At 43.4% G+C, this 14,094-nt stretch overlaps 1 protein-coding gene across 6 annotated transcripts in view; it reads right to left on the bottom strand.

The window, feature by feature from the left end:
• The window catches only part of RNF38 (ring finger protein 38), an 82,975-nt gene that overhangs the window by 14,797 nt on the left and 54,084 nt on the right, over positions 1-14,094 (bottom strand). The window contains exons 1-3 of one of the 6 annotated variants that reach the window (XM_082204848.1): positions 12,179-12,282; positions 10,577-10,638; positions 1,455-1,648 (exon numbers count right to left, since the gene is read on the bottom strand). In XM_082204848.1, coding sequence (XP_082060974.1) covers positions 1,455-1,648; positions 10,577-10,588 — 206 coding nt within the window. In that variant the 5' untranslated portion in view covers positions 10,589-10,638; positions 12,179-12,282. Of the gene's footprint in view, positions 1-1,454; positions 1,649-10,576; positions 10,639-11,876; positions 12,100-12,178; positions 12,291-14,094 lie in introns of those variants that run through there. The other 5 variants (XM_082204849.1, XM_082204850.1, XM_082204852.1 and 2 more) reach the window with 5 other exon arrangements.

Raw genomic sequence — 14,094 nt, 5'->3', positions numbered from 1 at the left:
CTTCCTCTCACTGCTTTCTTCCTCTCCTCATAGCTCCCCAATTCCAGCTGTGGTGAGCTTTCCTTCTCCAACATTAAGACGGACTACCTAAGGACCATCTTCTCTTCAGAGGAGAAATCTAGCTTTCAAAAAAGTATTATTCTTTCCTGTTTTATTATATGGCTTTAACTGATGCTTATTTTCATGTAAGCCATTTTGTGAGATTCATCCTAAAACCAGCATATAAATATATCGTAAACCACAGTGATAGCCAGTTATTGGTCAGCCCAAGACTGGCTTTCACATCAAAGACACAACAGTTGCATGAAACCTCAACCAATGCTGTAGGACATGACATGAGCTCAGCAAAGGATAGATTTCATGTAATCTTTTAAGCCCATTACAGTGCAAGGAAAAGTCAGCCTGGGGCAATCTAAAACTGCTTCTACCACAGGATCATTCTTAAAATGGTGGGCTTTGATCATGGAGATGCGGGTTCAATACCTTGATCATCTATGAATTCACGGAATGACCTTGGCCCAGTTGCTATTTCTCAACCTAAACCTACATCAAAGGGTTGTGGCAATAAATGAATAATTCATATGTATGCTATACTGAGCTCCTTGGAGAAAGGATGAGATACAAACATGAAGGGAGGGAATCTACACAGGTGGAAAAACCCCTGGTAACCCATTACTGGAAGCCCTACAAAGAAGATCCATTTTCATCAGCCTTTATAGCAAACGCTGTAAAGATGTCCTCAGTTTTGTCTCCAGCCATTAAGCAAAATAATAAATAATAATAATGCATTTAAAGAAAAAATTAGGAGACAATCAATCATTTGTATGCTCCTGGAAACAGTACAATTTTAGCTCCATGAAGTTCACGACTCACACCACAACAAAATAAGTTAATACTACTAAGAGCAGCTGGACATGGTATATTCCTTTGGAGTTTTGTTCAGGTTTATTTTGCAGTTGGCATCTCTGTCAAGCTCTTTAGGTGATTTGGTGCAATTGTTAAGCCAAATGCTCCTCACTTCTATTGTGAAGACAAGGGGTGGATGGGAAACACAATGCATTCCTTGAAAGAAGATGAACATTTTTAAATACCCAATCTAGATATAACTAAACATGGGCAGTCAAAAACCAAAAAGAAAAAGCTTCTATTTACTAAGTAGTAGGCATCAGATCTCACAATACCAGTACAATAACGTGATAAGACTCGCTTGTCTGAAGTACGAAACACTACATTCTTGGTGTAGTTCTCATGACTTCCAGGACACTAGCACCCACAAACATGTACACCTGGAAGGTAGACACACCACTACCTCCTTAAATAACTATTTAATTAACTCTTAATAGTAATAAAACTTGATAGCTCAGAAAATGGCTGTAAGACCTTGATATGTAAGCAGTTCCAATCCTCTGTCAGGAAGGCTGACTTAACAACCATTGTCCATCTATTCTACTTGCCTCCTTCTGTTGCGTGCAGGTGTGTTGCATCGTTCCCCTGAGAAGTGATGTTGGCTTGGTCGAGCTGAAGGAGGCTGCCTATTGGATGTCATCTCCCATGGTCGCATTGGCGGTGATGGGGCTGGTGATGCTGCTGTGTAGTCAAAGACTGAATGAGAAAGGCGCTGTCTCTTGGGACTTGGACTATCTTCACTCTGTGGGGCAAGGAGAAACAAAATAAATGAATCAAAAAGTAATGGGTAACTTAGAACGTCATTTATCAGAACAACCATTTCCGAAAAAAATAAAAATTAACTAGGCATTACACATTTCCAAAGAACAAATCGGAGATTAAATGTCTAGATGTTTCACAACTTCGGAAATATTGTAGTTTATTGCTCATATTCTCTCTAAATGAAGAGAACAGAGTACAAACTGAGAACTGTTATAAGGGAATAAGGGTTATGGTATACCCATTTTGAAATATGCTTGCTTAAGCACAACTTTCATGTCAATAGGCTCTAGGTTTGTGAATTCTTAAAAAAGCTACAGATAGATGGAGTTGCAGCTCAACAAATGCATTCACCACCCACTATGTATGTGATTTACACTGCAGCCAAATTTTGGTCTGCTGAGCTAGCTTTGATAGGAGGAGTTTGGATTTGATATCCTGCTTTATCACTACCTGAAGGAGTCTCAAAGCAGCTAACATGCTCCTTTCCCTTCCTCCCCCACAACAAACACTCTGTGAGGTGAGTGGGGCTGAGAGACTTCAGAGAAGTGTGACTAGCCCAAGGTCACCCAGCAGCAGCATGTGGAGGAGTGGAGACGCAAACCCGGTTCACCAGATTACGAGTCTACTGCTCCTAATCACTACACCACACTGGCTTTTTTACAGTTATTTTTCTAATTCATATAAGTATTTACAGCATCTAAGATGTATGTATTTAAATACAGTTTTCATTTATCTGAAAGGTATTATCTTTGACAGGTCAGTGCAGCTTAATAGACAAATACAGTACACAAATTATGGAAACAGAACACTACCCACCTTTAGGTTAATATACAGTTATGTACCTGTAAATGATGACTTTGTGGTGACTATGTGGGATGCCATTAATACAGCCCTTATTCATATTCAACTAGGCCCCCAAATCTGAAAGACACCCCCCCCCAGACCCTCTTGGTTGCTGAGATTAGCAGAGGAAGCCCTCGGTAGATCCTCCTCCTCCTCCGTCTGAGGCTTGGGGGCTGGCAGCCTGGGAGAGGGCATTCTCTGCAGTGGCCAACAAGCTGTGGAACTCACTCCCCACAGAGGTCCATCTGGCTCCTTCATTACACAGCTTTTGCAGACAGCTGAAGACACACCTCTTTAACCCTGGCTTTTGAAACTTGGGGTGTATATTTATTTTGATGATTGGAACTTGTTTTAAACTGTTTTTAATATTGTGTTTTGATGTTGTCACCCACCCTAGGACCTTACAGTAAAGGCTGGGCAACAAATAAATAAATACTAGTGGGGCTGAGACCCACAAAGGGGTTGCATCCTGACCTGTGGATAGTTACAGTAACAGTTCCACTATCTATCTATCTATCTATCTATCTATCTATCTATCTATCTATCTATCTCAGTGTTTCCCAACCGGTGTTCCGCGGCACACTAGTGTGCCGCCAGACGTTGCCTGGTGTGCCGTGGGAGGGAGGCGGGCGAGTCGGGCGGCGAGACGCGGGGCGGCGGCGGCGAGCAGCGGCCGCCCAGCGCGGGGCTCTCGCCGTCTGCCTGCCTGGCTGCCTGCCTGACGCGCAAACCCCCGGCGCAGGCACCCCGCTTGTTGACACGGGAGGGGAGGGGGGAGAGGAAACGCTGCTGGTGTCGCTGCTCCTCGGCGGCGGCTCCTCCTCTCAGCCCGCCCTGCCTATATTTGCACCAATCCCCACCCACTAAAGCATTCGCGCCTCCCAATGGGAAGCCTTGCCGGGCGGCGGGTGCTGCTGCCTGAGAGTTCTGAAGCCACGCCCACTTTCCCAGAGACTGGCGGTTCTGAGGGATCCAGGGCAGGGCCGGCGCGCGCGCGCTTCTTGCTGCCCGGGCGCTTGCTCTAATCCCGCCTTCCCTGGGAGGGAGGGATGGCGGTGGCCGCAAGCGTCCGGGGTGGGGCGTGCGCTGGCTCTCCCTGGCGGCCCCCGTGCCTGGCGTTCTATCAGTGCGCCTCCTCTCTCTTTCCCCACCCATCCTCCACGTGCTGCGCTCTAACCCGGAGTTAGAAGCAAATTAGAACACGCCCCCCGTGTGTGGTGTGTTTTTTGTGCTGCTCCTCTTTTTTTAGGGCTTTTTGGCGGCTTTTGGGACGGCGTCGAGGGGTGGCCGCCTCAGCTGCCGCCGTCCCTGAGTCCCTCGCTCTGCTGCCTCCTCCCACCCCGGCAAGGGGGAGGGAAAAAACTTTCACTTTTGTGCGTCCCTCCCGGCGTGACGCTGTGCGCTGACGTCACGGGGCGGGGCTTTAATGGTGGTGTGCCGCGAGATTTTTTTCCGGTAAACAGGTGTGCCGTTGCCCAAAAACGTTTGGGAAACACTGATCTATCTATCTAGAGGTGGGCAAGCATAGAGTCCCATACTGCAAATTTGATAAGCTGGGTGACTACTGATTTCAGTTTACTTTATCAAAGCATGAGAAAATGCTCAAGTTCCATATATGCTATTGGAAACAGTCCTCTACTGGCACAGCTCAGATACTATTTCAAGTTCCTGGTTGCCCACGAATTTCCAGCTCTGTGGTTCATACTGTCTAGGTGTCAAAACTGAGCTGTTCACAAATTAACAGAAAGCTACAATTAAACAAACTTTGGCTTTCTGGGAACAAGTATCCTGGTGCACACTTCTCAAATCAATGCCAACCCCTCTGTTGTGCCAGAAGGAAAGAAAGCAGAATGCTGGCATCCTGTTACGTGCAAATCAGCACTTGGGTCCACAACTTTCCCCCTCGTTTTTCACATATTGGCTTTGTGAGACCCCCCTCAAGTGATGACAAGACTGCAAAAATGGTAATGGGGACTAACAAGCATCAGGAGGTTTTGACACAAGAGTGGAGAGATGTTTGGTGAAGGCAGAAGGGCTAAGAAATACACAGATTGCCCAAGACTCGTGCCATCTTGATCACAAAGTTCCTCATTTTAAAAACAAATTTCTTCTAAGTTACTTTCTCAAAGTTGCAAGACCATGAAATAGTAAATCTTATAGCTCATGTATAACACAATATTATGTATTATACCCAAGTTCAGTGGGACCTGCTCCTAGGAAAATTTGCTTAAAATTGCAGCAACACCAGACATTCACTGTACAAGCACTGACATTATCACCACATTCATATGAATTTCTTTGTAAGAAGAGATATCCAAATTAAAATCTGTATTAAAAAAAAACCCCTTAGCATTCAGCAAAGAATGTGCACAAACCATTCCCATCGGAAGTGAGGCACTTCATCATTTAATTTATGCTAGCTCTGTCTGGAGGCACTGATATATTTCCAATAATCAGTTCCTCACAACCTATCATACTATTAACAACAAAGCTTAAATTCAACCATGGGAAAAACCTAGATTGAAAAATAGTAAGATTAGTTTTACCAAAGTTTCTTTTATGATTATATACAATAAACTCACTGCAAATTACCAGATTTAGGGCATCTACACACTCCATGCTATTGTGTATTAAGTGCTGGATGCCGATGGCTTTTGGGGTTGATGGGCACACTGCAACCACTTTAATTCTAAATCAAAGTCTCCAATTCAGGACAAAATTTGGAACACCCCAGTGGTAACACTTCATTTGCAGTAACAGAAAGGAATTCAAGAATTTCACTTGCTTCTAAACCAAGCTCCCCCCCAACTTAAAATCTGCTTTGATACAAAATAAAATCTGACCCATTCCAAACATCAAGCATTAATAAACCCACCTCAAGCCCATGTCCCGCGCCATTAAAACCCATGTATTTAAACAGCTAAAGTTTTTAAAAGATACAATATTTATGAAGGGAACAAATCACTGTGGACCAGAACAGCTGGGTGGTACTTGACTGTTGTCTCTCTTGCTCTCCAGGCTGGAGCTCCCCTCTTGGGTCACCCAACTGCCTGAAAGTGCAGCAGATGCTATGAAAGTCAAACAATCCAGTCCTACTTATGCCCTTGGTTGTGCTTCCCTACTCCGTACAAGGACACAAACAATGCCTTCCTTCTATGGCTGCAGCCCCCTATTAAAGATCTTCAATACTGTCAAGCCAAAAAGAAATTAGTCTTTAGAGTGCAATATTTTCAACCAGAACTGCACACGCTATCTACCCTCCTCCCCCAAGTCATTTCCGAACACTGGTGTGAACACAATGCTTACTCAAACTAATATTGAGTTAGTAATGGCACAGTAAGTGCTCTAGGTCAACAACTTTCTCCATGAAGACTTAATATACACAAATAATTGCATCACCAGAAAAGACGCTGGAGCAAAAATGCACTCTTGCTTCCCTTGTGAGGCACCCTACCCCTTGATGAAATCCATCTTATTTGTGAATATTTTGATTCTACACATTTTATTACATTTTAGTTATTAATGATTACACATTGTAATAATTAAAAAACACAATGCTTGCTTTATTAACAGAAAAATATGGCAATTATGCAATGCTTTGTGGCATAAATGCTACACCACACGCACTATCTTCAGCTTTCTCCCAGCTACCCATTGAAGCATCTATCCCTATATACTACTGACTTCTAAAAATGTGGCCCACCTCTATCATTGTATGAAAAACAGCCACCATATGCCAAAATATTATAAAAAGTATGTGTGTGTGTGTGTGTGTGTACATGCATGCAAGACACATACAAGGAGGAGAAAAAAGTAGCAGGAAGACAGGAGATAAAGCAACTCTTTCTTCAGCCACCAAATTGTCATGTTTTCATTCTGTGCCAGGTATTACCTCCTTACTACCGGTACTGGAAAAACCTTAAACATAATTCTTTCTATTTCTTTTTCTCTAGTACGTTACCTAAGAAGGTGCACCAAATATTAAACTAGAAATTCTGCATATTTAGGAACTGGGATTACTCAAAATACCACCATAAAACTCAGAAAAGCTGTCTCTTTTACACTAGAAAGCAGAACTTCTCAGAAGCCAAATTAGATCTGATCAAGAAATTACTGATTGCAAGAATAAAGATCAATACAAGTTACAATTTTATGCAGATTATGCTGTATTAACCTACATGTTCAATTTATTGCAAAAGGTTTTTAAAATCTCTGGAATCCATATAAATAGCAGCATATATGAAATGATACCTCTATGGAATGGTGGATTAGTGCAGGTTCAGAACATCCATTTTTGCACACCATAGGCCCAAATAGAATATTTTGCAATTTAGACCACATATGAGAGTCACACATCTAAATAATTTGCAGGCTTTACAACCTTTTTGTATGTTTCCAAAGCAGCAATTTTATCATCAATTATTTGTTAAAGTAAGAACAATTAATATTTCAGAAATATAAACACAAAATTTAAAAACAGCAGGACTAGGTATAAAATCAACATAAAAGCACCCCATAGTGGTGTTTCAGAATATAAACATGTACCTAAAGAGAGGAAGAGAGCTTGATGGAGCGCCTGGGGAAAAGACTTTCATAGCGTAGTCACCAATTAAAAGGTTGTCTCTCTTTCACCATGCCACTAGCTATGGAACAGACAGCAGGGCGTCTGAAGCTCAGTCTGGGTAAGTTCATGTGTGTGCAGTTGGTCTTTGTACACTGTTTCTAGGCCTTTGGGGACTTTAAAAGGGTAGCATAAGCAATTTAAAATTAATTTTGGAAAAGTATTGGCAACCAATGTAACTGATGCAGAATTTTTATAACATGCATCAAACCTCTTTGCCCCTACTAGCAACTGGTGATTTTGTATGTTGGAACCAATTGGTTGCCAGGCTACCTTTAAAAAGGCAGCCCCATGTAGCCCAAACATTTCATCATTAAATACTTTTAAATCAGTAACATAAACAAGCAATTGTTCCATCTCTATTCCCGCCCCCCAATTGGTCTAATTCAGATTTCCTATGTGAGGGGAAACCATAAAACAGAACCACCTTGGTTATATGCTGAGATTTAGTGGGCCACAAGGACCTTCTTCCAACTTTATTATCAACAGCAATCCTTAGAGCCAGAATACTTGTGACAATATATGCAGCTGCAGCATTTGCTTAAGAATTATTTTTGGTCCAGATGCTCGTGCTGTCTTAGATCTTCCTTACGTGGCAATCCTATTTGAAATATTACAGTAAGGCATCTTGTGTAGTGTCCTTGTATGACTTCAAAATGTCTCAAATAAGGTAATTCTTCAAAGGTACATGGACTATATGTTCAAAAGATTTTGGATTATACTTCTACGTTGTTTTTGGAACTCGATTTAGCTGCAAACCAGTACTTATAGCAACCTTGTTCAGGACATGGCAAATCACTAGAAAATTGATTTTCCTTAGCAATTTAAATAATTTTTTATCTATTTATTTATTTTTAAATCAAACTTTAAATAAACTGTCAACTTTAGATATCAGATTAAGGCTGCTACAAAACACATTAGGCACCAGTCAGTTTCTTCCCTAAAGTGATTTCATCTTAGAAATACAGGAGATATGGCGCTAGAAAAGCTCACATTTTATGGTATTGATCATTGGTTAGATCTCTCTGGCAAGATGTCTTAAGCTTCAGCAACAGAATGGTATGATCACTCTAATTTACACATTCAATTTTATGTTTTCCTCTGGCTGGGGCTTGTCTAAATGCAATTAAAGTTGGCCACCTAGGAGTTCTTTCATAGCTTAAAGGTTATGTGTTACTCAACCAGTCTCCAGATATATATCATTCTGGCATATCTAACGTATTTTATTTGTTTATGAAACAGTTGTGATTGGGAAGCGTGAGAAAATAAAAACATTTCAGGAGATACAGTTTTTGTTTTCAAATGCAAGAACAGTGCAAGAAAACATCCCTCCAATAATTTACTGTAGTTCGTCAATCTGTACAACTCAAATTGAGTGAAAAATATAATACTGCATCCAACAAAGTACCTGCATAACAGTACCTCCTCTCCATCTCCTTGTGTGCCCTCCAAAAAACAACATCCCTGCTCTGGAGGGTTGGGGAACCCCCAGAACAGATTTGATGGTATGTGCAAGGCCACACAAAGAAAAGAGAGGTGTTCTTACACTCACAGGACTTCACTGACTACAGCCTCTTATTCTGTTATACTATTGGATAAATACAATAGGAGTCAAACTCTTCAAATAGCTAGTTTCCTGATCTCCAGATGTATATAGGGCAGGCAGTTATCAGGATATATGTGAACTGCACAGATCTGACATGGGTGCCAGGTTGTTTTGAATTACGTTTTTCACAAATGAAGATACCCCAAACAAGTAGTAGTGGTTCAAAAATGAATGTACAAAAATATTTGTTGGAGGTGGTTATACATCCCCAAGTACAGGAAAAAAAATGTTTTAGTTAAAATCCCAACATGTTCTTAATTACACGGAGTTGTATCCAACAATTGTGTGAATGGAAGACTCCTCACAGAACCAATCTTTCTCTCCCCTCCTCTCTGAGGACTCCTCTGAACAGAATGGCTTTAGTCATGAAGGGGAGGAGGAGGAATTGGTCAAATTTGCACAGGTATGTCTTGCATGAGGCTCCAGACAGAGGGGGATGGGATGGGAAGACCGCAGAGGGGACAGTAAACCATTGGATACAACAAATACTTTTTTATAGGTTCAGCAGTTCATAAGCTTTTAAAGAGAGTTCTGGATATCTAAAGTTATTATGCCTCTCAAATAAGCTCTCTTCCTCACAAATATATATTTATGTACACATATTTAGTGTACACTTTTATTTCCACTCATTTAGAATTTCTTTTCAGGTGCAAGAACTTGAGTGTATGCATTTTAAACAACAAAATAATGCATACAGAACAGAAAAGCAACCATTTTTCTCACAATGGCCCACAATATCCTTCAAAGAGTGACCTAGTGTATAGGTAAAAGGTAAAGTATATATAAGTGTATAGACTTAGTGTATATATGTAACACATTGCAATAGTCTAAACTTGAAGTTACCAGAGTGTAGACAACAGAAGTTAGGCTGTCCCTGTCCAAATGAGGGCTCACCTGGGCCACCAGACAAGCTTATGAAAGGCATTCCACATCACTGAAAGCACTTCAGTCTCAAGCGACAGTAATTGAGCCAAAAGTACCTCCAAGCTAGGTACCTGCTCCTCCTTCAGAGAGCACGCAATGCTATCCAGATTATACCCCACCCATCCAGTCTAGGGAACCACGCACTAACAGTGCGTCAGTTGTGTCTGGATTAAGCTTCAGATTATTGGCTCTCATCCCGCCCCTTACTGAGGCAAGGTATCAACCTAGCACATCCACTGCCACACCTGCGCATGCAAAAGAAAAGGGAGAGTTGTGTGTCATCAGCACATTGCTGACAATGCACTCCCAAAAGTCCAGATGATCCTCGCTCAGCGGTTTCATGTAGATGTTGAACAGCATAGGAGTAAAATCAAACACTGCAAAACCCCACACTGAAGGTTCCATGGGGCCAAAAAATATTCCCCAAGCACCACTTTTGGAGAATGACCATCCAAACAGAAATGGAACAACAAAGAGTGGTGCTGCCCACACCTAATTTGGACAACCACTCCAGAAGAATGCCATGCTCAAAAGTATTGAAAGCAACTGAGATATCAAGGAGAATTAACAGGGCCATAGCCCCCCCCCCCCGCCTCTCTCCCAACAAAGGTACGGTAATTTTGAAGTATTTTATTAATCATACGATGTAAGAGAAACTGCACAACTCACACTGACACCATTCTTGAAAGAATGGCAAACAGTTCTGTTTACCAAAATGTAAACCCCCAGATCTGCCCTACAAGTACTATCTACACTAATCATGCACAACTATGGAAACAAGTGGACTAATTTTACACAAGTATGCAATGTGTCTTCAGGAAAACTGCTAAGTATGCAATTAAAGAAATTGTATAGCTTTTCAATAATCCATGTAGACACTGTCATACAATTCCTTACACTGCTGTCACACCAACCTTTCTTTTCATTCTTCACTGAACACTTTTTCCTCTCCCAATGTTTTCTCTGTCCACTCCACCTATTTCAGAAGAACAACATATAAATGCTTTTTGTACCTGGACTAAAACTGCTACTAAAAAAGGTAGAACAAGTTAACAAATGTGAAGGGTGCATTAATCCCAAGTTTTTCACAAAAAACATCTCACCACACTGAATTCTTTACATGTTTATTCTCAAAGCACTTGAAAATAGCAGCAACAACTTTGGGGGATGGAGTAAAGAATGGAGGATATAACAGTAATTAGAATAAACTCATTTATATAAAAGGATATCCCTACAGAACTAACAAAATCTCTTGTGACACAATACTAGGAAAAATGTTTTGCAGCTATATTATAAGCGTCATTCAGCACTAGCAAATACCGATTCTAATGATTTACTACACTACCCCATATGTGGCCACTGTGGCTTAGTTTGCCATGCTCCTTTGTACAAACTCTTTTAGTAACACGATTATCTATATTTGGTCAATTTATAGGAAATCTGTTCCAAAGAAAGAAAGAAAGATTACTGGGTTAGCTTCTAAGCACTTAGAAGCCATTCTCTTCTCTCTCAGAAGTCACCTACAACTAAAAGGTAAGCACAACAGCGCAGTTTTCCTTGCCTTCTCCTCCCCTGCTTGAGCAGATGACAAGTTCCATAGGGCACGGAAGGGGGTGTGCTGATTAAATTGCCCTATAAAACACTCTGCTCATTTACATTTTAAATAATATATAAATTAAAGTAAAGGCAAACGGATAGGGTGTTTCATTTAAAAATCAATATGCCCTCTGCAAACACATAACAATGCACAATAGAGGGTTGTTGATAGTTGGGTAGGAGACACAAGGGGCAAGACTCGTTTTCCACTCGGGAAAGTGGGGTGTGTGTGGGGGATCAAAGCAAGCACACACCCCTCCCCACAGCCATTTGGGGCCACTGCTTTCAGTGGGTCCTGCCGCCCTTTATTCATAGTGCAATTTTGGATCCAGCGCGTCCCATTTTTGCTGTTCCTTCCTTTTGCTAATTTACCTATCGGTAAACGTGTCAGCCGCCCACCCGTGCATCGGGCGGGAAAGCCCCTCAGAGGTTAGCAGCGTCTTGCAGACAGCTCCCCCCAGCCGGGATTGTTTCGGAAAAGAGCGTATCATCCCTTCCCGGATCCGCCTGTAAGCCAGGAAGGGCAGATCCTGGTGGAATGGAGCCGAACTGGGGGCGGGAGGGGAGAGAGATAAACCCATCCCAGATTTCTCGCTCTCCCCACGCAGGCACAGGTACCTGAGCGGAGCCAGCAGGAAACTCCTCCGGTCTGGGGGCGGCGGCGGCCACCGCTGGCAGCAGCAGCAGCAGGCCCGGGCTTCCCTCCACACCAGCACCACCTCCTTCTCCTCCGCCCCCTGCAATGGCTTCCGGGATAATCAGCGGGACTCCATCCGCCCATCACAAGCAGGGAGGACCCGGCCGCCGCCGCCGCCAGCACTCCCGGAGCCGTCCCCTCCCGCCGCCGCCGCCGCCACCTCCGCCGCCGCGCTCCATGATGCTCCAGCCCCGCCCCCTCCCTCTGGAACCCCTCCACCTACCATTCGGCCAGCAGGGATACAGTGACGTCACCTGAATTGACTTCCCGGCTTACCAATCGCGGTTGCCAAGCTGCCCAGCCCGCCCGCGAGCCCTCGGGCTCCGCCTCCTTTTGCCCCTCTCTCCCCCCCCCGCCCGCCCGCGTCTTCCTTTGTTTTAGCTCAGTTACGCGGAGACCACCGCACAGGGTAGGTCTGCTTTACGTCAACGCGATGACGCAGCCAGCGACGACACGCACGCGCTGTATGTAAATAAAAAAAACAAGTTGGTTTTTTTGCGGCGCCTGCGCACGTGCTTACAGAACAGCCCTTCCTGTATCGGCTCTTTCCTTTAAGGGAGGCGGAGCCGAGGCCGCTTTTTAGTTTCAATTTGCAGCTGCCGCTTCCTCGCACCAGTTCCCTGCTGGGCCCACTTTCTGCTTGGGCTGCGAGTACAGCAGTCCCCCTTCTTCCAGATGGAGCCCCCACGTCGACAGCAGTATGTTGTTGTTGTCGTTTGGTCGTGTCCGACTCTTCGTGACCCCCTGGACCAGAGCACGCCAGGCACTCCTGTCTTCCACTGCCTCCCGCAGTTTGGTCAAACTCATGCTGGTAGCTTCGAGAACACTGTCCCACCATCTCGTCCTCTGTCGTCCCCTTCTCCTTCTGTCCTCCATCTTCCCCAACATCAGGGTCTTTTCCAGGGAGTCTTCTCTTCTCATGAGGTGGCCAAAGTCTTGGAGCCTCAGCTTCACGATCTGTCCTTCCAGTGAGCACCCAGGGCTGATTTCCTTAAGAATGGAGAGGTCTGATCTTCTTGCAGCCCATGAGACTCTCAAGAGTCTCCTCCAGCACCACAATTCAAAAGCATCAATTCTTTGGCAATCAGCCTTCTTTATGGTCCAGCTCTCACTTCCATACATCACTACTGGGAAAACCATGGCTTTTACTATACAGACCTTTGTTGGCAAGGTGATGTCTCTGCTTTTTAAGATGCTGTCTAGGTTTGTCATTGCTTTTCTCCCAAGAAGCAGGTGTCTTTTAATTTCGTGGCTGCTGTCACCATCCTCAGTGATCATGGAGCCCAAGAAAGTAAAATCTCTCATTGCCTCCATTTCTTCCCCTTCTATTTGCCAGCAATGTAGCTTTGAGTTAACAGCTGCTGGAAGACGGACGAGGGCTGCTTCCTTCCTGGGCTGTTTTCTGAGCAGGCAGGAGGCGGCTGACTGGAAACATGAACCTTTTGCCTTAAGAGGCGAGGGTTGAAATCTAAGCAGAGGGAGCAGTAAACTCTGCCTTAAGTCTCAAAAACTGAATTTTAAAAAGGCTATAGTGCAGTAGTACACGGTAATTCTCAGTCTTTACAGTAAATATGAAAAGAGGGGGGAAGAGAAAGAGAGACCTTGACAGTGCGACAATGAGAGCTGCTTAAAGTGATAAATCCAGAATTCAAGAGAGCAAACCCCCAGCTCTGTTTAGCCCCAAAAAACTTGCCTCACGCTTCAAAACACCAGAACATCCTACCAATCTGATTAGGTAACCGATTAAATAAACATAGGGCAAACTGTCTTAATGGGAAGGCAAAAAACCCATCTGCTTTTATAGTACAGTAATTACTATCAAGATGTGGCAGGCCAATTTCAGAATTTATTTCCTCATTGGGTAGACCTAGATTAGCAACTGTTGCTAAGCCTAGCACCATATTTTGACAGGCAAAGATTCCCAAAGCGATTTTTTCCCCTTTCAAAAAGTTATTAGAAAGAGACTTTCCCTTGTTGGGTAGGTGCATCAGAAAGACACTAGGGTAATACGGCCAATAGCGATTCCAACAAGCTTTAAGGTTCATTCAAATACAGCAAGCCAAGGGTTGTGGTACATGATCACAGACTGGCTTTAACTAGCTTCACATGGACTGGCTACATATAATAATAATTATAATA

This window comes from Podarcis vaucheri (assembly GCF_965113315.1).
Source record: "Podarcis vaucheri genome assembly, chromosome: 17".
In the NCBI taxonomy this organism is placed as follows: Eukaryota; Metazoa; Chordata; class Lepidosauria; order Squamata; family Lacertidae; genus Podarcis; species Podarcis vaucheri.
This window is presented reverse-complemented; position numbering and strand designations above follow the sequence as displayed.